This window comes from Cryptotermes secundus, unplaced genomic scaffold (genome assembly GCF_002891405.2).
Source record: "Cryptotermes secundus unplaced genomic scaffold, Csec_1.0 scaffold2065, whole genome shotgun sequence".
Taxonomy (NCBI): domain Eukaryota; kingdom Metazoa; phylum Arthropoda; class Insecta; order Blattodea; family Kalotermitidae; genus Cryptotermes; species Cryptotermes secundus.
Window position 1 is genome coordinate 2808 of NW_019733879.1, and position 24200 is coordinate 27007.

Sequence of the window (24200 nt, forward strand, 5' to 3'; positions counted from 1 at the left end):
TTTTATCCTTCCCTACCCACCTGAAGACGGAGACAGATCCAGTCTCCGAAAGGTCGTGGTCTTTTGTCTTTTACATACCACACGATAGATGAAGTCCAAAATAAGCCAGAAGAAGAATGGGATAACTGTTTGAGTAAATGGTTATAAATCTTTATACCTGAATAGTAAGCTCCCTTCTGAACTTTAGTAAATGAAGTACTTGGGGGGGGGGAAGAGATTAACATTTTGTCTGGTATCAATATTATGAACCTCAGTATTTCTTGTAAAAACAAGTGTATGTTATTTACAGTATATAAAAGAACAGTGATGAACCTCCTCTTGACATGTACAGAACAGCAGATTTCTTTTCTTATCAGAAAATTTCTGGATGAAAGCATAATTTCTTTGTAGCATTTTATGTTCTCACAGTGATGGATATGAAGAGTTTTATCTTTGGGGATATAATGCTTGTTGTCTGTTGAAAGTCAGCTGTTTTGGAAGAATATGTAGTCTTCATCTTGAACCACCGCTCCTTCCCCTTCTTCTCTCAAATTACTTATTAGAGCCGTGAAGTTCGGAGAAGCAGCCAGTCGTCGCTGGTTCTGTTGCTGTGTTTACAAGCTCCCCAAGATATTTTTGGGGTATCCAAGCTATATGGAGAAGCTACAGTGATATGTCAGCCTTTCAGATAACAATAACAAAATAACAGAATTACACAAAATATACAAAAAATAAATAATCAAGGCAGAAACAGGGCACAACAACCCAAATCCATGATTGCAGAGCAATCACTCGTCGCCAACAGTCGCGACAAAGAATACGCTCACTCGCCCCAGTTTCACTAACTTCCTTTAGGCGTTAAACAGGTTACCCCAGAAAAATAAAAATAAATGCGCTCATCACAACCGTTCTAAGCCAACGGCTTGTGATTGCAGGCAGCCACAGAAGATATACCGAATGCAATTTAGAGGTACCATGTTGAAACAGATTTTCCAGTAGCAATCCCACTAGCTGGTAAGCGTCCACTCAGGACCACATAGTCTGACATGCTGCAAAGCAGGTCTCACCTCCTTCCGAGACATCGGAAGAGGGATAGAAGGTCACGTGATACACAGACATCACGAGGATAATATGTCAACATATGGGGGTGAGGATGGAATCTGGCAATGGCAGACGCCATGACATCACGCGCAAGAGCAAGCTGACCTTCAGCACGGCTCAATCTACAGAGTAGAAGAGTAACCCAAGCAAGCCTGCTTCATCCTGGTTTCTTGCTGGGGTTACTCTTCTGCCCTCAAGAAGGAGGTGACATGTTCCTCCAAAACATTGGGTGACTTTCAACAGACTGCATGACATTATCCCCAGAAGATATGTCTTTGTAATTTCTTTATTGATCACAGTTTACCTGACAGTCATTTATGGCATCATTCAGCTCAGCTTGACTCGTTAGATCAACTTTTACTGAATTTATAACCAAAGAACCTCATAGCAAATGAACAAATTGTAAAATATATGCATTACATAGTAACTGTGGTGTGCTCATTGCCTTTTATCTATCTCAAAAACTGTAAGAATTTAAAAAAGTATATTGGGCATAAACTGTGTTTAATTTTCCTCTTCAACTTTTTTAAAACATTTTTTGCTCCAATATTTTGGGAATTACGCTTGAGATGTGTGCAGACACACATGATAGTCTATGTAGGGTTCATTAGGCCGCTTTCAGACAAGACACACAATGTCCAGCGACTGCAAATACATTAGCGTGAATACTAGCATTCACACAAGCATCTCAGTGTCCGATGTCCAAGACGCTGTGTCACAGCTCTGTCTTTCCCCTTCTCTCATGTGTACAAAGTTGTGGAACATTATACATGCTTTAAGAGTGTCCTCAGAAAATTCAATTGACAAATCTAATGGGCAGTGGAAAATTCTCCACTTACTTGACAGTATGTATCTAGCTCTTGATAAATGATAGTTAAAAACTTTTCTTTACATCAAGGTTTTTGCCTCCATATGGCCGCATGACATGTTTAGATAAACCAAATGCCTCATCAGCTTACAAAAACATAGGGATGCTTGGGGATGTGGTTCCTTCTAGAGGGACAGATTCAGGAATATTAAGTGAGTTTGAGTTAATTTGTTCCCAAAACGAGCAATTTGTAAAAATATCTCAATCAGAACACTTTCCATACGAACCAATATCAACGTAAGTGAAACAGTAATTAGTGTCACACACAGCCATGAGTACAATAGAAAGAAAGTGTTTGTAATTGTAGTAGGCAGATCCACTGTGACATGGTTTGATGATTCTTACATGTTTCCCATCCACAGTGCCCAAGCAATTGGGAAAGTTTGCATGCTCATGAAATCCACCAGCGATTTTGAGCCATTTATCTTGTGTAGGGAAAGGAACATATACATCTTTTAATTTATCCCATTTCATTTTGCATACCCCTTGAATAATTCCACTCAATGTTGATATGCTGATCTTGTAAGAATAATGTAGATCTGTCGGTGAGCAGCCACTAGTAAGATCAGTCAACTCTCGATTATGTACCTGCAAACAGAAATTAAATAAGATATTATGGACGCTTTTGTGGCGATAAAGTTCATAAGCACTAGTGTATGTGGTACACCATGTCATGTCAGTACAACTGACATGACGTGGTGTACCATATATACTAGTGTTCAAAAATTGAGAAAGTCCAGTGAGAAATTCATGTTTGATTATGAATTTGTATGTTTTTACAGGCGATGAAATTGAAAGAAGGTGGAAAAGCCTTAGAAATTGCTTCACTCGAGAAGTGGTAAAACAAAAATGTTGTAAATTTGGAGCAGCAACATCAGGAAGGAAAACATATGTATATTTTGATCAACCATCTTACCTTATCCCATGTATAGGTAATAGATGGTGTGTATTTCATGCTTACTTTATCTTAAATATAGTTCTTGCTATCACTCTTGTAATGTAATTGTAATATTTTTGTAGCACTGTCTCAAGCATTCTGTTAGCAGGAGGAGAGGAACAACCACAACAACGTGGAGGAGGCTGAGAAGGAAATGAAAAACCCAATCGTGAACAGCACACAGTACACGAAGGAGAAAAGGAAGACAAGAAAGTGATATCATGGAGAAAATGTGTGCCACGCTGGAGCAATTAATATGTCAGTGATCCAATCAGGATAGTCTGTTGCAGGATGAGGATAGATTGTTTCTGTTGTCTCCATCCGAACCTTTCTTCCATATCAACTGACTTGAAATTACTGGCCAAAAAGAAATTTTACAGGTCCTTTCAAAATATAATAACCCCAATGTTAATGTCCCTGTACAATTACAGTCCTATTCCCAGCCTTCCTCACAATATTATATACAATCAAACATTCCTCCCTTTTTATCTACAATGTATGGGAATCAAGTCATTTGAACTCTTGCCCCGTTTCCTATCAAAACACAAGATCAAAATCGTCCTCGTCAGAACACACTATCATTCATTCACCATTGGATTTGTGTGATTCTGACATTTCAAGTGTTGTTAGTATTATGTAACTACTCGCAGGAATTGTTCTGTATTAGTAATGTATTATTAGTTTCAAATTAATATATTTCATGTACTATTACTGTGTATGATTTATTGTTCCTGAAATAAAGTAGTAGTATTGTTTAATAACTTGACTTACCTCAGTGTTACAGCAAGTTTCTCCTTGAAAGGAATATACCATCACATGTGTGTGTCCCTCTCACAAAAATAACATTTTAGACTGCTGTACAGCTATGTGAATGATGTACTAGACATTCTGTAGTAATTAAAGAACTTCCTTTCATCACTGCAGATATCTTCATGGAGTGTGTAGAATGCTCCTTTGCTAAGCCTCCTTTCAACAACAGGGTGAACCCACAATTTTCTCTTCTTGTTACTCTTTCTATATTTTCACAGTATGTGCATAATTATAATGATTTCTCCTGGTTCAAGCAACAAACTGTGGTAAGGCATTCCCTCCATCTGAATGACTGAGGGCAACATCAACGTGGGGTTCTGACGTCAGAGCCACTAAGTGTGTGTGTTGTGGCATTGAGTGGCTCTGTCCCAGACACAAGCCACCATGTGTCTTGTCTGAAAGCAGCCTTACTGTTGTTCAGTTTTAACCAAAATTTTGTCAGATTCCAGTAACACCCAATATCAAACCACATCAAAATAATTATGTATGACCATCTGATACAGTATTTCTTAAAATTCAATTTAATTAAAATCTATGGTGCCCTACATGTCACGACTGTTTATTTAGTTAGCAGGTCATTAAAAAATTATGCATTACATTAATACAATACAATTGATATTGTGTGTGTGCGCGCGTGCATGCACACATATGCGTATATGGATACACACCCAAAATAATCAAAATTTTGTCACAATGCCAATTTTCGTTTCATGCAACCTGTTGTGTTATAATATACAACTTCTTTATTAAAACCGTCACAACACAACTATATCAAGGTCAGGCAGAGCCAAACTAGGCACTGACCTTGATATAGTTGTGTTGTGTTTTATATTAAATGAACTCAAGTTCAAGGAGCTTCCCACTGTTACAAATTTAGGTAGGGATAAGTTATTTGAAATCTCAGCTGTTGAACTTATTGATCTTAAAATTATTGTGGTATGTATATATAGATCCCCAATGAGTAATGTGGACAGCTTTCTTGAATTGTTAGAGACAACTATAAGTAAGATTGCAAAAAAGGCATGTTTCTTGATTTTATGTGGAGATTGGAATATTAATTTATTGACTGATACAACTCACCAAAAAGCCTTAGTTAGTCTATTGTTGTCAAATGACTTAGTAAATACTGTACCTTGTCCAATGAGGGTCACTTCTTCCTCTAGTTCATTAATAGATGTCATGATAACAAACAAGATTTTCTATCCTTCTGTAACAAATGTGATGGAAATGGGGTTTTCTGATCACTTTGCGGTTGTTATGGATGTAACTGTAAATCTTCCTTCCACTTCAAATATTATAATAAAAAGAGTCTTTTCTCAGAATAGTATAGACATGTTTAACTGCCATCTGGCATCTGAATCATGGAATGAGGTTTACTCCCAATCTGATGTTAATAGGGCATATTCTTACTTTTTATCCAAGTTCACTATGTATTTCAATCGGTTTTTCCCTTTAAAAGAAGTCTCAAGAAAGAAAGGTAATAAATTATGTTGGATTATTGAAGGTATAAAAGTTTCTAGACAGAAGCTTCAGTTGCTGCGTTTGTTAAAAAGAAAGCTGATTTTATCTGCTTCTGCATTAAATTATATAAAAAAATACCAGAGTACCTATAAAAATATCTTATTCGCTGCTCGAAAACGTGCAAATGACCATATCATTGCAAATTCTAGTAATAGTACAAAGGCCTTATGGAATATAATAAAGAAAGAAACAGGAAAAGGCTGTATTTCAAATCCGACTATTGCGTTATAAATTGGTTCAGTGTTAGTTACAAACCCCCAGCTTCTTTCTTATCATTTCAATGATCATTTCGTAGAGATTGTTGATAGGATGTGTACCCATACAAAGGATATTAGACAGGTGCGTGTCCCTGCTAATACAATACCTCGGAATGCTAATACGATGTTTGTGGCTCCTATTACCGACGAGGAGGTACTAAAGGTTACTGGTAAACTAAAAAATAAGTATTTGTCTGGCTTTGATGAGAGTCTGGCATCATTAATTAAACACTGCATACAGTTTATAAATAAACCGTTAACTTTCATATTTAATCTCTCATTAAACACAGGTACCTTTCCAAATTTGATGAAGATTGCCAAAGTACGGCCTATTCTAAAGAAGGGCCGAATTCAAGATATTACTAATTATAGACCAATTTCAATTCTTCCTGCATTTTCCAAAATCTTTGAAACTTTAATACACAATAGACTTATAAGTTTTTTAAATAAATATAATTTGATTTCTAGTGCCCAAAATGGTTTCCGAGCTAATAAATCTACCTATACTGCTATCCAGTCTTTTCTTGAGGACATTTTGACAACATTAGATTCAAAACGATTTGCCATGGGCGTATTTTTAGATCTTACAAAAGCCTTCGATGTAATAAACCATGACCGGTTACTTACTAAATTGGACTTGTATGGGCTTAGAGGAAAAATCCATGAGTGGATGACCTCGTATCTAACGAATAGATTCCAATATGTAGAAATTTATCACCAGGACCATGTATCCTGTTATTCTAAGTCCTTTACCGCGTCACTTAAGGAAATTAAACATGGTGTTCCGCAGGGATCTGTTTTGGGTCCTCTGTTGTTTTTATTATTCATTAATGATTTGCCATATGCTATACCTCAGGCTAAGGTTGTACTATTTGCAGATGACACTAATATATTATTCACTGATAACTCTCTTAGTTCTTTAAATATAAAAATCAAAAGGTTATTGATCAACTAGAAAGTTGGTTTAATGTGAATCAACTTTTTGTTAACACTGACAAGACCAAAGTATATTTTTCCATGGAAAAGGATCTACTTCTAGGAACAGACCGGTCATACGTTTATTCAATAGGGAATTAGTATATTCATCTTCGGTGAAATTCTTGGGTATTAATATTTCCGAAAATTTGAGCTGGTTGAATCACACTCAATATATCTGCCTTAAGCTGAGCAAGGCCCTATATCTGATCAAATCCTTACGTAATTCTGTTAGTTTACAGGTATCAAGAAATGTATATTTTACTAAATTTGAATCCATATTTAAGTATGGTATTATGTTTTGGGGTGGTGGAGGTAAAGAGATAGATACAGTTTTTAAAGTACAAAAAAAATGCATAAGAGCCATTATGGGTGTTGATAATCAGGCATCCTGCAGAAGGCTGTTTGGTGAGTTAGAAATTTTAACTGTTACTTCTTTGTATATACTGGAGATTTTATGTTTTATCATAAAAAATAGAATCTATACAACTCTGAACTCTGATGTGCATAATTACAATACAAAGCATAAACATAATCTGTATGCCCAACATTGTAATACAAATTGTTGTAAGAGAAGTGTGATAAACATGGGCATAAAACTATACAATAATCTTCCTATGGAGTTAAAGAATGTATCTGATTTTAAAGTGTTTAGGAGGAAATTGAAGTGTTATTTGTTGCATAGTGCCTTCTACTCTCTTCAGGAGTTTTTTATATGTAAGATGTTGAATTAAATGACTGTAATTGTCTGTTAATGCATGTGCTGGTGGTTTTTTTATATAATTTATTTAAGTATATATGTATTCTTTGATTATGTTAGGTGTGATTGTTATTAAATCTATATATTCTCTTTGACTTTATCCGATTGTATATTTTACAGTTATGGATGTAAATAAAATTATGAATATTATGAATTATAAAGAAGTTGTACAATGCCAATTCTTTATTTTTCATGTCCCTTCATTATTACTATGTGATCTGCATTTTTACATATAGAAGTTCTTCCTTGTATGCATATATAATGTAGTAGCTTCCCATTTGTGGTCTATATAATATCACGTGACTGACTACAGATGAGGTTTGGATTGGTAATCAGATTTACTGCACTTGAAAACACCGCTTCCAACAGTTGACTCCATTGTTGTGTGTTACAAAGACATTACCTAGCAGTGGCCATTTCTCTGGCTCCGTAGTTCTTGCTTTCAGCAAATATGCCACAATAAGGGAGTCAACTTTTTGATTTGAACATTTTCTTAATAACTAATTTAACTGTATCAACAGTAGTACTATCTCCTGGGATATAATGCCTTGTAGTCTGCTGAAGATAATCGTCATAACCACCACTGTGAAAGCCTCAAACCCTACATGTTGGAACCTGTCCCTACAGCAAGTAAACAGCGAAATATGCAGGGTGTTGTAGATGTTAATTAAATTTAATTTATGAAATGTCATGTTGCTTTAATTATTTTGATGCAGTAGTACTAATGTTAACTTTAACATAAGCCAATATCAGATTCTGTGGAAATCTGTTCAGCAGTTCTTAAGATGTTACTGACAGAAACTTGAAGTTAATACATGTATTTGTGCAATTATTTGTTATGAATACCCCAAAAAATGACAAATATGATCCACAGCTTCACAGTTGCATTTTTCATGTCTCATTTTAAATTTATAAATTCTTCAGTTTTCAGTAGTACTGATTTACTGAATAGCTAATGTACAATGCTGGCTTCATTACTATCTACCGATTCACATTTCATTTTAATATTCTGCATTAAATATGGTATTTTCTCATAGTCTGGTAGATTCATCCAATGTTGCAAGGATACAGGAACCACAGAGTAACCCAGAGCTTCCAAAGTGTGCACTGTTAGAGATGGCACTGGTCGCAATCTTTGGCAGTTGACAGCGTAATAACTTGCAGGCATACATAGTACTAGAATTCTGCAACATAATGTTAGAAGATTCATCAGAAATAAAGGTGAAAATGGACAAAACATTTAAAAATATGATTACAGAGAAAAGATGTTAGAATCTCAGTCTGTGGTAAAAAGGGCCATAAATGCATTATTGATCATTTGGAAATTTATGTGCTGTGTATACATACACATAGAGATCTGTCCAACAGTTATGGCATTTTGTTCAATCAGTAATTCCAGACGGCTGCCATCAACAAGCAGTGACTTGTGCATGTTTCTGTGTGTTCTATGGTTATGAATATGGGCAGTAATAATATTCTGCATATGAATTTGTTTTTCCCACCAAGGCTGAGAAAGTGTACTGTATGTCCATAGATACATGTACAATTATAGCAACCAAAGGGGTGCTGGAAAGGCCGTGCCATAGCTCAAGTGGTTAGTCACTGGCTTCCCACCGTGGTGGCCCGGGTTTTCTCCAAGTATTTCGGTTTCCCCTGCCAATCTTCATTCCACCAGATTCTCCAAGATAATCACCTGGGGTAGGCTACAATAAGCCAATCAGTGGCCACCATGTCGAGCGGACCCATTTGGACTCCACCCCCCACTAAGCACTAAAAGGCGGGGGGGAATGCTGAAAGTCTTTGTCAGTATGACCATTTTAAAGACTCTGTCATCAAACAAATGCTGAAAGTCAAGTCAGTTTTAGGCACAAAACCAGAGATGTTGCAAGTCTTTATCAGCAAGACCATTTTAGACAGTGGCTCAAAACTATTAGTTAGCCATGGGTTTTATGAAGAAACCTCTACAACAGACTCATCAAAACTGTTTTCTAAGATTATATGCAGTGTAACAGTTGTCAAAGATACACCGAAAACACAATTTTTGCTTGAATTTTATTAAGAAGTTCATAAAAATAAATTTGATCAGTCTATTAATGTATAATGGAAATTATTTTGGAATAAGATATCATGTCAAAAGGTATACCAAACTATTTGAAACCAATAAAACTCCAGTTTCCATGATACGTCAAATACGAACACATCTGACTTCTATTGTGTATGTTTGAAACACTTAATTAAAACAGTAATTCTAGCTGAACTGGAATCAGTGGTAATGAACATACATTTGGCTATCTGAAGGAACCAGCAAATCTTCCACATATGTTTTTGAAGCAGAGTTGCTGGAAATTTGGTTCAAAGCCACTGGATACCCTCCCTTCCGCATCACTACAAGATGATCTGAAATGTATACAGGAATGAGTGTTATGAAGAGATTCTGCAACATCATATCATAAGATTTTTCACCATTATTATTGTACTTGTTTTAAATACTTTTCTCTTTGTCAGATCTTGGATTTCCACAACATATTACATACTAAATTCCATAATTAGAAATATGGCCTGAACAAATAGTCTGTCAAACTGAGCATTACATAATGTAGTTCAATTTAATAATGTTAATTATAGAGCAAGTCAGCAATATTGGTGAGTGATATAACTTTATTTTTCCATCACAACACAACTAAGGAGTATCAAGGTCAATGCCCAGCTATGCCTCACTACATGTTTCAGCCGTAACAGCCATCATCAGGTGAATACAAATCAACAAACATATACTATTGAACTGTAGTAAAATTAGATACAATAATTCTTTTGTGTAAAAATACAAAGGTCATTTATATATAAAATTTAAGGTTATAATATAAAACAAGATTAAAATTGATGTTTTATAACATCTAAGCAGTTGTATGTTTACTTTATAGGTTCCGTGGACAAAATAAAAATATAAGGTGGTATTGGAGGCCCATGACGTTGCAAGTTAATTAACAGAGTAGAGGTGCCTGATCATATGAAAGAAAATGTCCGTACTGTATGCAGTCATCGTTTACTCTTCATACAGTACGGACATTATAAAACACAATATTGTAACACAACAGTATGCATGAAATGAAGATTGGTGAGTGAAATTTATGCAAGATTTACTCATTACACAGAATAAATTTTTACAACTGTCATAACGTAATTTTGTCTCATTCATTTTATCTCTGTTATTTGTGCAATTTGGTAGTGCATGCTCTCATTTCTCTTGTACAAAGTGCTGAAGAGAGAAGAGAGTGTTCTGTAACACTAATGACTTGGCCTACATTTCCCTTTTCAGGGTAAATGTGAAATAACCAATGTTGTGTGTGGATGGCTTTATTTTATTGTTTTAAACTTAAACTGTGTATAGGAAAAATGTTAGGTAAATTTTATGAAGACAAATAATCTTTGAAAAAAATGGTAATGTTATTAAAAGTAAAGCTGTGTAGAAAGTATAGGTTACTGTAATGTCAGTGCTTTAGGATAAACATAAAATGAAATACATACTATTATATTCAGTATCCTTTCTTTAATACAGAAATAAAGGTGCCAGTAAAAAAGAATATTTTTTCATGTTGGGTTTGAGGTTCTTACAGTGGTGACTATGAAAATTATTATCCTCTGTAACACTATGTAGTCTAGTAGAAGTTCACTTATATTTCAGAGAAATCTTCAGGGTCAAAGAATAAGCTATGCAAAGTTTTGTTTTTTGTTGGGTACTTGCTTGTCTTACTCTTTGATCCTGATGATGGGGGCAGCATGTTCCTCAAAAATATTGAACTGACTAAGACATTACGTCCTGGAAGATGGTACCTTTCAACTTGATTTCAGTTTAAACCTCTTTGTTATTTTCTAATTTTTATGAAGTTCATTTTATAAAAAATACCTGCACAACATTCTGTTATGTCTGACAAGTTAAAAACTTGGCCATAATATATCTTATTTTTTCACCTATTCAGATTACTTCATGATCTCCATTCATGTACCTCATTACATAACCTTCCACACTCATACTGTATTACACATTCCTGTACAAGATTATAATATGGCCACTTCATGGTTGGTATTAATGTATAATGTAGCAAAAATATAATAAATGGAAAGAAAAAATTGCTGGTACTGGATCCACTCAAGAAAATTGGTGAAAGTGACTTGCTCAGATTTAAAAACTTTCACTAAGGGAGATGTTTGTTTAGTATGGGGAGGTTCAAATGACACTGGGAGAACATACTGATGTTACTATGCTAAATGTTATCCATAGAAATGATCTTGCTCCTAACTCTGAAAATTATGAAGTTAAAGTGTTTAATGGAAAACTAGTTAAGAGAGAAAGGTGCACAGAAATTTGTCAATGATAACTGTGGACTTAGGGATTTATATACAAGACAGGTTTCACTTAAATGCTAAAGGGAAGGAGCAACTAGCAAACAGAGTTGCCTCAGTGATAAAGGACTTGTACTGCGTAAATAAGGTGTAACTTGTATCCTTAAAATGGAAAAATAAGGAGGATACAGAGAGTTATCCAAGTATAAATAAACAGATGCTGAGTGTCCAGGAAGTCAAGGCTAGTGGTCATGAAAACAAGGTTCTGTTACAAATGTATGGAAATAGTGAATCTGGTGACCATATAAAAAGTGATGAGCTCAATAAGTTAAGTGGGGATAATCATGTGCAGGAAGTTCAGGAGAGTATTTGTGTAAATAAGGAACACATACAAGAAGATATAAACAGTGACACGGAAGATCACAAAATAACTGAAGAGGACACAGTGAAACAAGAAAAGACTGGTATATTATCTAACAGAACTGGACATCAACCTTTAAAAAGAAACAAGAATTTGTTATGGTAAATCCCCCAGTAAAAGCTGTCTTCTCTTCAAGTAGAGGAAGATTTGATAAAATACAATATATGAGTTTTTACATCATAATATTCAAAGTTTTGGAAATGAATTATTGGAATTAAATGCACTGCTCATGTCACAGTTATCAAAGTCAGTTATTTTATGCTTTTCTGAACTTTGGCTACAAAGGGATCAAATTTTACATGTAAATATCGAACATCATAAACTGGCAGGGAAAAAGATAAGTATGGGAGTCCATCTATATTTGTTTCTAATGTAATAAATGTTATGGAAGTAATCTTTTTAAAGAATTTAGGAAGGGATAAAGAACTTGAAATATCAGCTAATGAATTAGTCAGTTTTAAAATTATAGTAATTTGTATATATAGATCTCCTCACAGTGATGTAAAGATCTTTCTAGGAATATTGGACGAAATTATAAGATAATGAAATAGGAACTTTTTGGTGATATGTGACAATTGGAATATTAACCTATTACACAAAAATATTCATCAAAAAGCTTTATTAAGTTTGTTGTCGTCGAACAAGTTGTGAGAGTTACAACAAACTCAAGCTCTCTAATTGATGTGATGATTAGAAATAAGATATTTTATCATACCATGACAAAGGTAGCTGAACTGGGTTCTTCAGACCACTTTGCTCAGGTTATGAGCTCCTTTGTTCATTCAGGGAAAACTGTAAGATGTTTACTTACAAACAGATGTAAACAGAGCATACAGTTCCTCTTTAGCTGAGTATCTCAAATATTTTGTCAATATCTTTTCCCCCCAAAATTCCCAAAAAATAAAAATAAATCAGGATGGCTGATGAAAGGGAATGCAATTATTACATTTGTTAAAGAAAAAGATGTCCATTGAACTATATAAACAAATATCAAATTATTTTACTTATAAGAAAGTGATACCAAAAGCATAGAAAAGAGAAAGTGACAGAATTGTTAATGGTCACTAAACCATACCAAGGCATTATGGCAAATAATAAGAAGGAATTAGGGAACTATCAAAAAACAAGTCAAAACATTTCTCTAAAAATAGCCTCCATGATAGTTACAAATCCACAGTACATATCTCATCAATTTAAAGCTATTTTCATACAGAATGTGGGTAGGTTCTTAAATCAAAATAAGCACTCTTAAATTTAATCATGATACTGTTATTAATAGAATATTATATTAAATTCAAATTCCATAATTCTTGCACCAATTACTGCAGCTGTGGTATTAAATGTAACCAGTAAACTAAATGGTAAATTTTCAGTGGACTATGATGAAATACCAGAAAAGCTAGTAAAAGAAAGTATTCAATTTATTAAAAAACCACTAACCATTATATTTAACATTTCATTATTTTCTGCTAAAGTAAAAGTAAAGCTATCCCTGTACCAGACCGTGAAGGCGCATAGGGTTGTGAGACATTGAAAGTCCCACATTATCTAGACAATTGGCTCAAAGATGGCGGTAAGGTTGTCAGTCTTACGCGCCAGCCGTGCTTTACTCCCCAGGAAAATTATTTAATTAATTCCTGGTACTCATTTCTGTTAGGGGCTGAGTCAACCCCAGGACCATAGTGCAGCTGGAAGGATTAGTTAAAGTGAAAAAAAAAAATCCAATGGCCTCATCGGGACTTGAACCCGCGACCTTCCAGCTTATAGCCCCTCAACCAACTACGCTACCATGTGCCCCCTCATTATTTTCCGGTACCTTCCCAAATTTGATGAAGGTTGAAAAAGTTTGACCTATTCGCAAAAAAGGAGGGAAACAAGAAATTTCCAATTATAGACCAATTTCAATTTTTCCAGTTTTTTTAGAATTCTTGAAATATTAATATATGAATGAGTAGTGAGTGACCTTAAACAAACATGATATCTGAGGCTCAGAATGTCTTCAGAGCGAAGAAATCTACCAATACAGCAACCAAAACCTTTATAGAAGATATCCAGAAACCACTGGATAATAAACTATTAGTTATGGGCATATTTTTAGATATAACTAAGGCCTCTGATGTAATAAATCATAAACTACTGCCTGCCAAATTGGAGCTGTATGGACTTAAGAGGAAAAATACACTCATGGATGAGTTCGTATGTTACTAGTAGAACTCAATTTGTGGGAATATAGCAATTTGATGTAAAGACCTCAAATATAAAGATATATACTTTGCAATGCAGAGAAATAAAATATGGTGTACCTTAGGGTTCCGTTTTAGGACTCTTTTGTTCTTGTTGCTTATAAATGATTTTTCCCAAGCTGTTCAAGAAGCTAAGGTGGTGTTATTCATGGATGACAAATACACTACTCACTGAGAAAGATGTCACATTGTTAAAAGTGAAAATCGTAAAAATTATTAAAGAATTAGGAAAATGGTTCTTGACAAATAATCTTATAAGTATGGAAAAGACCAAAGCAATTCTATTTCAGGGAAGAGGATTCAGTCTAATTCATACACCTGTTCTGTATTTATAAAACAAAGAAATTAATTATTGATCATATTTAAAATTTTTAGGTATTTATATGACAGAAAACTTAAGCTCGGCCACTCATATACAGTACCCTTCTCAAAAATCAAACATACCTCTTTATTTAATTAAATCCTTACTTGACTCAGTAAGTAACCTGTATTAAGATATGTTTACTTTACAAAATTTGAATCTATACTAAAATGTGGTATTATTTTGGGGGGAGTAAATGACAGTAATGCAGTATTTAAAATCCAGAAAAATGTCTAAACATATTTAAAAAGTTAATAACAGGGTGTCTTGTAGAAGTTTGTTTGGTGATTTTAAGATTTTAACTGCAACCCTATCATACATATCTGAGATCTTGTAAAAGTAAAAAAAAGTAAAGCTATCCCTGTACCAGGCCGTGAAGGCCCATAGGGTTGTGAGACGTTGAGGGTCCCGCATTATCTAGACAATCGGCTCACAGATGGTGGTAAGATTGTCAGCCTTTAAAAAGAATAAGATCTATATGACTCAATATTCTGATATTTATAAAACAGAAGGGAAACAGGATTTGTATGTCCAATTATGCAACACCGCTCATAAAAAAAGTGTAACATGGGAATAAAAATACACAGTAACTTACCCTCAAAATTAAAAAGGATAGAAAATTTTAAGATTTTTATTCTCTACAGGAGTTTTTTAGTAACAATAATAGACAGTAGTTTGGTAATTGGAGTTAGTTTTTATAAGGTACAGAAGTATAAAGATGGTCTTTGGACTGTTATCTTCCCTAACGTGGGATGTTTTGTTTTACATGGCTGACTTGTGCTTTTGGTGGTTAAGTAAATTTATGGGCCGCGCCATAGCTCAAGCGGTTAGACGCTGGCTTCCCACCGTGGCGGCTCAGGTTCGATCCTGTGTCTGGTCAAGTTGGATTTCTGGTGGACAAAGTGGTGCTGGGGCAGGTTTTCTCCAAGTACTTCGGTTTCCCCTGCCAATCTTCATTCCACCAATTGCTCCACATTCACCCTCACCTATCATATGGGGCTGGTATAATAGGCCAGAAGTGGCCGCAGTACAAGGGACTTAGTCCCACCCCACTAGCAATTAAAAAAAGTATATTTATTGCTTTATGCTGAATTGCTGGGAGTTGTCATCCATGGTTGGTAAGCTATGGCAAGGGGACACTGATCAAAAAGGGACTGTACTGTATACACTGTTTTGTGCATTTTTTAAGAGCTGTTGACATGTAGTGTTTGGCTGTTGTCAACTGATTTGTCAAATTGAGCCTGTATAACAGTTATGGATGTTAAATAAATTGTTATTACATTTTCTCAATCTCTCACATTCAGCTTGGAATTTTAACAAATATATTAAAATCTGTCAGTATAATCATTTACTGGGTGTTTTAAGCTATTACAATGACAGATTTTTATTTTGCAATTATTTCAAACCCCAATCTGAACCAGTTTCAACTAAGTATTCACAAATACAGCAATGTAATGTAAAAACAAAAGCTTCATCACTTCAACAGCAAATGTTTCTTCTGCTTCTGGTCTCGAATTCTACACTAAGAAGTAATACTGTACTAATATCCAAGACTACTGAGAATTTAAATACTCACAGCTTTGTCTGTTATAAATTCTATAAATGCTGACTGACTGATAGATCACAAGGATGCCTTTGGGTCACATATGTTGAAGTAAATACAATGTCATTAAAATGTGCTGATTGAGTTCCAATTTTCTTTTCATGGAGGAAAAGGTAAGCTCATCATTTTAAGAAGAGTCGCAGTGGCTTTAAATGGCATTTTATATTTCATTTTCTGCTTTATTTTACCTTGTCTATCGTGCATAACATAAAAGGAGCACCTTGTATATAAAAGTATGTTACATGTCACACATTCAGATACTAGCTTCAGATCTTGTGATGCAAATAACAAATAAGATTCTACAGATTGTTTATCTGATAAATTTGTTTTAATGTTTACCTATGAAATGGCCAAGCTTGGTAAGAAGTCTGGTCCAAACATATGACCCGCCTCCCAGTCCTTTCTCCAGAGCAGCCTGAAGTGGAAACTGCTGCACATGATCCCCATTGTATTTCTTCACCATGTCAATTATGTTCTGTGGTGGAAGTACGCCCGAGTATGAAGGATACAGTGTTACTACAGCTTGATGCAGTAACAATAACTGTAGATTATCCAACAGATTGTAATCTGCAAAATTATAAACACAGTTCTGAACTAATAATCCCACTATATCAAGTGTAACTTAACTGTAAAGCGGCCTCCGTAGTCTAGGGGTAACGTTCCCACCTCGTGACTCAAGGTATGCGGGTTCAAACCCGGCGGAGGTTGTGGAATTTTTAAGGGTGGAAAATTTCAGGGAACAAGTCCTCCGGGTGGGACTTTAAGCCGTGGGTCCTGTGTCGTAGCTTTACGGCACGTAAAAGAACCTCATGTCTCAAGGGGACCTCTGATCCAAATTCAGGACATTTCCCGCCCAACAGCAGTCTCTAATGCCTCTGGTAGATGGGGGAAGCATCGAGATACCGCTGAGCCAGTAGAGGCCGAACTCGCTGGCTGAGTCGGGACTGATGGCACGCACCAGTACCGGTAGGGTATAGAGACTGGCAGAATATCACAGGGGTATGCACAATGGACCAATATCTGGTCTAAGTGCATGGGGAACCCACCCTCTCCAATAACAACAACTTAACTGTATGGAGTACAGATCTTCCCTACCATAGAGGCTAGCTCTCTTCAAGTGATGCAACATGTTCTTATGAACAAAGCTCTGGTGAATGAATCATGATGGTATAAACATTACAACCACTGTGGAGGAAATGGTACTATCAAATTAATTTTCTAACTTTTGTCTTCAAACAACAACAGAAAAAACCCATGGCTTTAGTCTGCAAGCGAACTATACTGACTGAATGACCGCCGCTTGTTGGCGAAGTTAGTGCCAACTTTAGTAGATAGAGGGTGTCGCATGGTCAGCACAACGAATCCCCATGGCTGTTAATTTCGGTGTTTTAGACTGAAGCCACTACTTTTCCATTCACGTAACCCCTCAATTATCCTCACAAGGGTGAGTGGACCCCATTCCAGACCCACTACTCAGGAAATCAGGTAGCGCCGGGAATCGAACCTGTGACCTTAGGATCTGTAGCCAGGAACTCTGAACATTAGACCAAAGAGACGGTCTTTGTCTTGACATATTAAATTATCAAAAGTAGCAAATGAGCAATGCACTTGAGTTTACTTGAAGTCCACTAACATATTACACTAGCATCCAATAGGAATTTATAATCAGACATCATTAATCCAAAGAAAATATTAGCAGTGTAGTCAATGCTGATCTTCCATCAGAATAATGTTTTGAAAAGTACCTAGGTCAGATCAACTTACCATGTGTGTCCAAAGGACACACTTCCTGAACTTAGAAGCCCCTTCTCATATGGCACCTTCCATAATAAAAGAAGTGTTTACACACATACACAAATTATTGAAACATTCTTCCTTAAAACAAAGCTCTAAAATAACTTCAACTACCAAATGTAACTTAAATCACAGAAACCACAGGAAATGTAAACAACAATTACTCAGCAGATGATTAAGTGCAGCTTCTGTGCAAGATGCAATATAGGCCATTAGAAACAATCCCTGATTTCATGCCAAAGTCAGATTTGATACTCTTTAACAGCAGTGCCTATGAAGAGTATGATCTTTGGGTCATAATGGTGTGTTGTTCAGTAGAAGTGTAAACATTGGGTGGACTTCTAGTAACTTACACACCACACTACAACCTAGAAGACTGTACTCTGAATATACCATGTCTTCATGCCCGTAAAGATGGTACTTACACAATGTAATGTTTCAGAAGCATAAAAGAAGCATTACCTCTAGAAAGGAACTGTTGTAAGAATTCCTCACCAAAGACATACCGAAGCAAATCTGGACAGAATATATCCAATACTGCAAAATCCAGAGCCAGTCTGAGCCATGGAAATTCCATTCTCTCCTACAAAATCAAGTCAGATACACAAGTTCACAGAATTCAAGTTAATATAACATACAGTAAACATGTATTATATATAAATCTTGATTAACTTCCACCTTTCAAACTGAACATTTCCGTCATGCAGTTAACACTCCTGGCTTTGGATCATGAAAGTCCTGGGTTTCAACAATGATCAAGAGATCAGCTATCCTGACTGAGGTTTTTCACAGTCTCTCCAAACAAATGCTACGAGAGTAAATTACAACAGGCAACATTTTCGTCCTTCCACATTATTTTCAATTTGTCATTCACAATCACTAGCTGCCACATAAATCATTCACTTGATGAAATATAATTAAATAACCAAGAACCAGCCACTCATTCTACTTCTCAAATCCATGTGCTGGAAAAAGTCATTATTAGATAAAAACATTATATTCTATTTATAATATGTTACAATTGGTACAATAATTTTAGTCACTTAATTCCCCAATTTTCCTCATTAATGTAAGTTTTGTTATAGACATTTTAGAATGGTTTCAGGTATTCATTTGAGTGTGACATTTAGCTATTGCTGTGTGTAAGTGCAGGCAGGAGGATGCTTCATTCAGTTACTGTTGAGATTAAGAAACTTCAGTAATCTTCGAGTATGTTTAGAAGGCCAATATTTACTGCTGAACATACAAATTTGCCCAAAACATAATCTGTATATCTCAAAAACCACAATACTTAAAGAAAAAGTGTATTGGAAATAATAATAATAAAAAAAGTAAAGCTATCCCTGTAACTGGATGTGGAGGCCAGCAGGGTTGTGAGATGTCAAGGCTCCCACATTTTCTAGACAATCAGCTCACAGACAGCGGTGAGGTTGTCAGCCTTACGCGCCGCCTGCCCTTTACTCCCGGGAAGGTTCCTGGAACTCATTTCTTTTAGAGGTTGAGTCGACCCCAGGGCCATAGTGCAGCTGGAAGGATTAGGTCAACAGAAAAAATCCAATGACCTCATTGGGAATCAAACCTGCGACCTTCCAGCTTGTAGCACTGTGCCTCAACCAACTATGATACTGCATGCCCCAAGTGTATTGGGAATAAATTGTTTAATTTTTCTTTAGAACTTTATTCAACAACATTTTTCACTTTAATGGATTACTCAAGGTAAACACACATAGGTATTCATGTAAAGTGTCCATTACTTTTGTCTAATTTTAACAAAAAATAGGAACATGTCAGTCAATTTAGCTTCAAATTTCATGGAAGCCCACTCAATGGTTCTTGAACTCTTAGAGACTTAGAGACAAGACAGATCGGCTTATATTAATTTAATGAAAAGGTGAAAACAAATGAAAAAATAAATTTTTGTATGAAAAACATATTTCTGAGCATTTCAGAATTCCCACATTCATATGGGAACACAAGAATTGGCATGAAGTGCTTAGTTTGGTACAGGGTTGTAGGAATTCAAGTAGTAACAATATTTATTCTTCCAGACAATTCCTGCATATGACATGTTCTTGAACAATTTAATTAGCATTACATGAGAACAAATATAATTTTCCACATAAATTTTCAGACTGACAGTGTTCAGAATCTCTTTCACCATAAGATACCTCCTAGAAAATGATTTCTCTGTATTCTTCTTCATTATCCACAGGAAAGAGTGATAAGGTATTAACAAGCAGTCCTCTACTGTGTACATAATGACTCAGCTAAAAATGTGTTATATCTTTTGCCAAAATATATCTAGTATCAATACAGGAAATACAGTTCTGTAATATTCAGTTCAAAAGCTTTGTAATTAAATGTGAATAATAAGCAGGAGGTGCTGCTGTTCACATAGAGGTTCTGGGCAGAAGAAAACAAAGGATATAGCTACTATAGCTTTTCTGTAAATTAAAGTAACAGCCTCTCCTACCTTGCTAATCAAAGCTGTATTTGTCATGAGAGCTTCCTGTATGCTGTTCCAGCCTACTGGTTTGTATTCTGCGGCAGCCATTCCTGATACCACACTTAACAAAGCGCCAGCCTTACAATCCTTTACAATCTGAGGGTTGTTTACAATTTTCTCTCCTATATAGTCAATAAGACTTATATTTATATGACCCTGTGGAAAGCAAAAGGATGTATGTGTAATGCAATAACAATGTAATTTCAAAACACACCAAGTTTTGTAGCTTCTTTTGGATGGGTAGGTCCCACAAAAAAATATTAAGCGAGAATAAAAAATGAATTTCACTTTTGGCCAAACATAATGAGCAAAAACAAAAAGAAAAATATTTGTAATTTCCTTTTTAAAAAGTAAATAAAATATCTAGAGCCAGAAGAGCTCAGTCAGTATACCAAACAGTCTATAACCTGAACAATCCAGGAACTGAAGTTTAGGTCCTGTTAGATAAAAGATTTTTCTCTGAGGACCACCCAGCCTCCTGCCTAAAGTGTACCAGGGACTCTTTCCCTGGGTGTAAAATGGCTGTGGCGTGACAGTGACCACTCATCTTCATCCACTACCAAGGTTAACAATGTGTGGAGCTGTACCTCCACTCCCTGATCATCTTCACGGTGTGGAGCATAATTATGCACAGAGACAATTTATCTCTTCACACCATACTTCTATGTCACCAGGAGAACCTAATCTTCTGCTGATATCTTTCTAATACAGAACATGCTTATATCAGTGAGAACATTCCTGGGAAATAATTACAAATGCTCTTGGAGTCTGTTAGGGCCCCAAAACTGATGGAAATTTGACATCTGAATACTTCACCATTGAGAAAAATGGTCAATAGAACGGGATGTATTTTCTGACAAGAACAAGAAACACTGTATAGACATGGGCTGGTGCAGTTACCTTGAATGCAGGTATTTTTTCTGTCGAAACAGAACATAGTAACAGTGGAGAACTTTGAGTTTTCTTACAACCTGAGGGAAATTATACACTGAAAAGACTCACCAATTTTCATAATTATTAATTTATAATTTGTGTTAGCCTCTATATATATTTCCCAGAATACCTTGTCATTGTATTTTATATTAATTAAATACTCACACATGCCCAGACCTTACTTTTTAGGGTACTTAGTAGTATACAATACCGACATTTTCTTTCATATAGAACACACACAAACGTAAAGTTACCACGAGTCAAATAGAAGATTTATAACATCTGAACCAATAATTATCAACTACACTGCAGTTCAGCTATTTCAATTCATTATTCCCCTTACATTATTAAAAATAAGACAACCGTGTCATATCTGAGTACCTGTAACTTTCTTTGTATTGTATTGTATTGTATTGTATTGTATTATGTGTGTATATATGCTACAAATGTAGATGTTCCTTTTAGATCTCAATTATAACGTTCTTAACTCTTAATATGCTTTCTATAAATTTTCACCGTCTAGTACACTAAAAACAGATTCTTAACTTGGTCACTGGTCCACATGCAGTATTTCAAAAGTTAACAACTTTGAACAGAAAACTGTATTACATTCACAATGACTGCACTCTTTAATCTCCTTATGTTCTATATCTAAGCAAAAACGTATACTATGTGTATTTCATATTCTTCTTACTAGTCTTGTTAATTTTCTCAGAATCCAGGTCCCTTCTTCAAAGCCACAGTCTTTGTCCACCACGTATCTAACACAGCTATCTGCGAAACCTTCATGATAAAAATGTGTTTGTTTTTGTTGAACTTTCTTCACCATCCAGCTCAAAAGACCATCAATTTCTGTATATGAACACTGTTTTATATTTTCAGTTATGACATTCCAACAGTGAATTAAAAGTGCATGGTAGGATGGTAATGGTCTCCTCAGTTCACATAATGACCACATTACACTTTTAGCAATTTTCACATCTATATCTTCTGAGAGTTTTTCAAGGCACTCAATTATAATGTTTATCGAGGAATCAGAAAGGGGTTTCTTACAAGCATACTGCAGAAGTTCAGCCAAACTTGTGACATCATCTTGAGCCATTTTTAAACTTAGTTGAGCTTCAAACACTAAAGGAAAAGCAATTCGTAAAGCATCAACCAGAGGGTTTCTATCAAAATTTCTCATCATGAATTCCAGAAAGATGATCTGATGTAGTGACAGATCATTGACCCCTTGACGAATAAGTTGCAGCAAAACCTGAATAATGGTACTACTTGCAGGAACTCCAACAAATGACACAGTTTTGAGCGCTTGAATTGTGTCATTAAGAGTGATGCCTCTAGCTTGTGATTTCAGACGCTTACAAAGTTTAATGAAGTCAGGGCTGTTAACAATCTGTTCATTTGTCATACTACACCTGAAACACATAAACATGCAACATATGATTATATGAATGATGATCTCAGTAATATTAATAAACAAATGTCATCACATATCATCAAATGTTGTCGTGTAGTAATCAGCATTATTGCTTCACATTTGTTGAAGTCCTAAGTTCACACCTCAACATTCACACTGGCTATCCTGACATAACGCTTTCACTGTTTTCTTAATCCATGAAGAACATGTTTGGATTGTATCACATAATTTATAATGGCCACTACATTCTTTCCAACTCAACATTAATAATGATCCTGCCATTTAATCCTGTGTATCTACGCATCTAACAATAAACAACACAGTAAACACTATTTTTGTATATATGCTTCTGACTACATGATATAAATTCTTAGATATTTAAAAAAAAAAAAGAGAGAAATAAAATTCCCCTCTTCATTTGTGCAGATGTACGTAGGTAAGTCAATAATTATCTGCAATGTAGCTATAAATTTTATTTCAATACAAATAGAAAACTTACATTAACATCATTTTTCAACATAGTCCCCTTGCTTTTCAACGCACTTGGTCCATCATTGCAAAAGCTTCCTGATGCCCTCAGAAAAGAAGGTTTTTGGCTGAGCAGCAAGTCACGCATGCACCGCTTCCTTCACTTCTTGGTCCGAGGTGAATCGACAGCCCCTTAATGCCTCTTTGAGTGGACCAAACAAGTGGTAGTCAGAAGGGGCAAGATCAGGACTATACAGAGGATGAGCCATTACATCAAACTTGAGTTTCCAGAGGGTTTTAGCAGTGTGGGCAGCAGTATGTGGACGGGCATTGTCATGCAACAACACAACACCTTTCGACAGTAGTCCTCGGCATTTGCTTCGAATTGCAGGCTTTAGCCTGTCAGTAAGCATCTCACTTTAACGAGCACTGCATTGCGGATAATTATTGACTTCCCCTCGTACACGCTGAAGTGCAGTGGAACAATATAAAAGAATGCATGTCAGATACTATTAGTGAACTGGTTGGTAAAGTTGAGAAGTTAGCAAGAAAACCATGGGTTACAGAGGAGATGATGAGTAAAATGGAGGAACGAAGGAAATGGAAGAATGTAAACAATGAAGAAGGCAGGAGGAAATACAGGAGACAGGAATGAACTGAAAAGAGCCACGGACAGGGCCAAAAAGGAATATCTTGAGAAGATATGTAATGAGATTATAGAATTTCAAAGGACAGGACGTTATGATTTGATGTACATGAAGACAAAAGAACTAGGATGGAAAGAGAACCATGGGATTCAAAATATTGGCATTGAAGACTCCCAGGGGAATAGAATAGTAGAACAGAGGCAAGTGCTGAAAATTTTGGAAAATTATATTACAGAACTATATGATCAACCTAAT

The 24200-nt window shown here is 35.5% G+C and overlaps 1 protein-coding gene and 1 long non-coding RNA gene across 5 annotated transcripts in view; one reads left to right on the forward strand and one right to left on the reverse strand.

Annotated features, from left to right (window-relative positions):
• The first annotated feature begins 2539 nt into the window (after positions 1–2539).
• Positions 2540–4627, forward strand: LOC111868357. The gene is made up of 2 exons (XR_002843500.2): positions 2540–2890; positions 2992–4627. It is a non-coding gene; the product is annotated as an uncharacterized LOC111868357 (long non-coding RNA).
• Positions 4628–7337: 2710 nt separating this feature from the next.
• LOC111868360 overlaps positions 7338–24200 on the reverse strand; it is a 21815-nt gene continuing 4952 nt past the window's right edge. For 3 of the 4 annotated variants that reach the window (XM_023858937.2, XM_023858938.2, XM_023858936.2), the window contains exons 3-8: positions 22105–22828; positions 20445–20633; positions 18434–18554; positions 16517–16744; positions 9491–9605; positions 7338–8392 (exon numbers count right to left, since the gene is read on the reverse strand). In XM_023858937.2, coding sequence (XP_023714705.1) covers positions 8161–8392; positions 9491–9605; positions 16517–16744; positions 18434–18554; positions 20445–20633; positions 22105–22828 — 1609 coding nt within the window. In that variant the 3' untranslated portion in view covers positions 7338–8160. The remainder of the gene's footprint in view (positions 8393–9490; positions 9606–16516; positions 16745–18433; positions 18555–20444; positions 20634–22104; positions 22829–24200) is intronic. The other variant, XM_033753018.1, reaches the window with a different exon arrangement.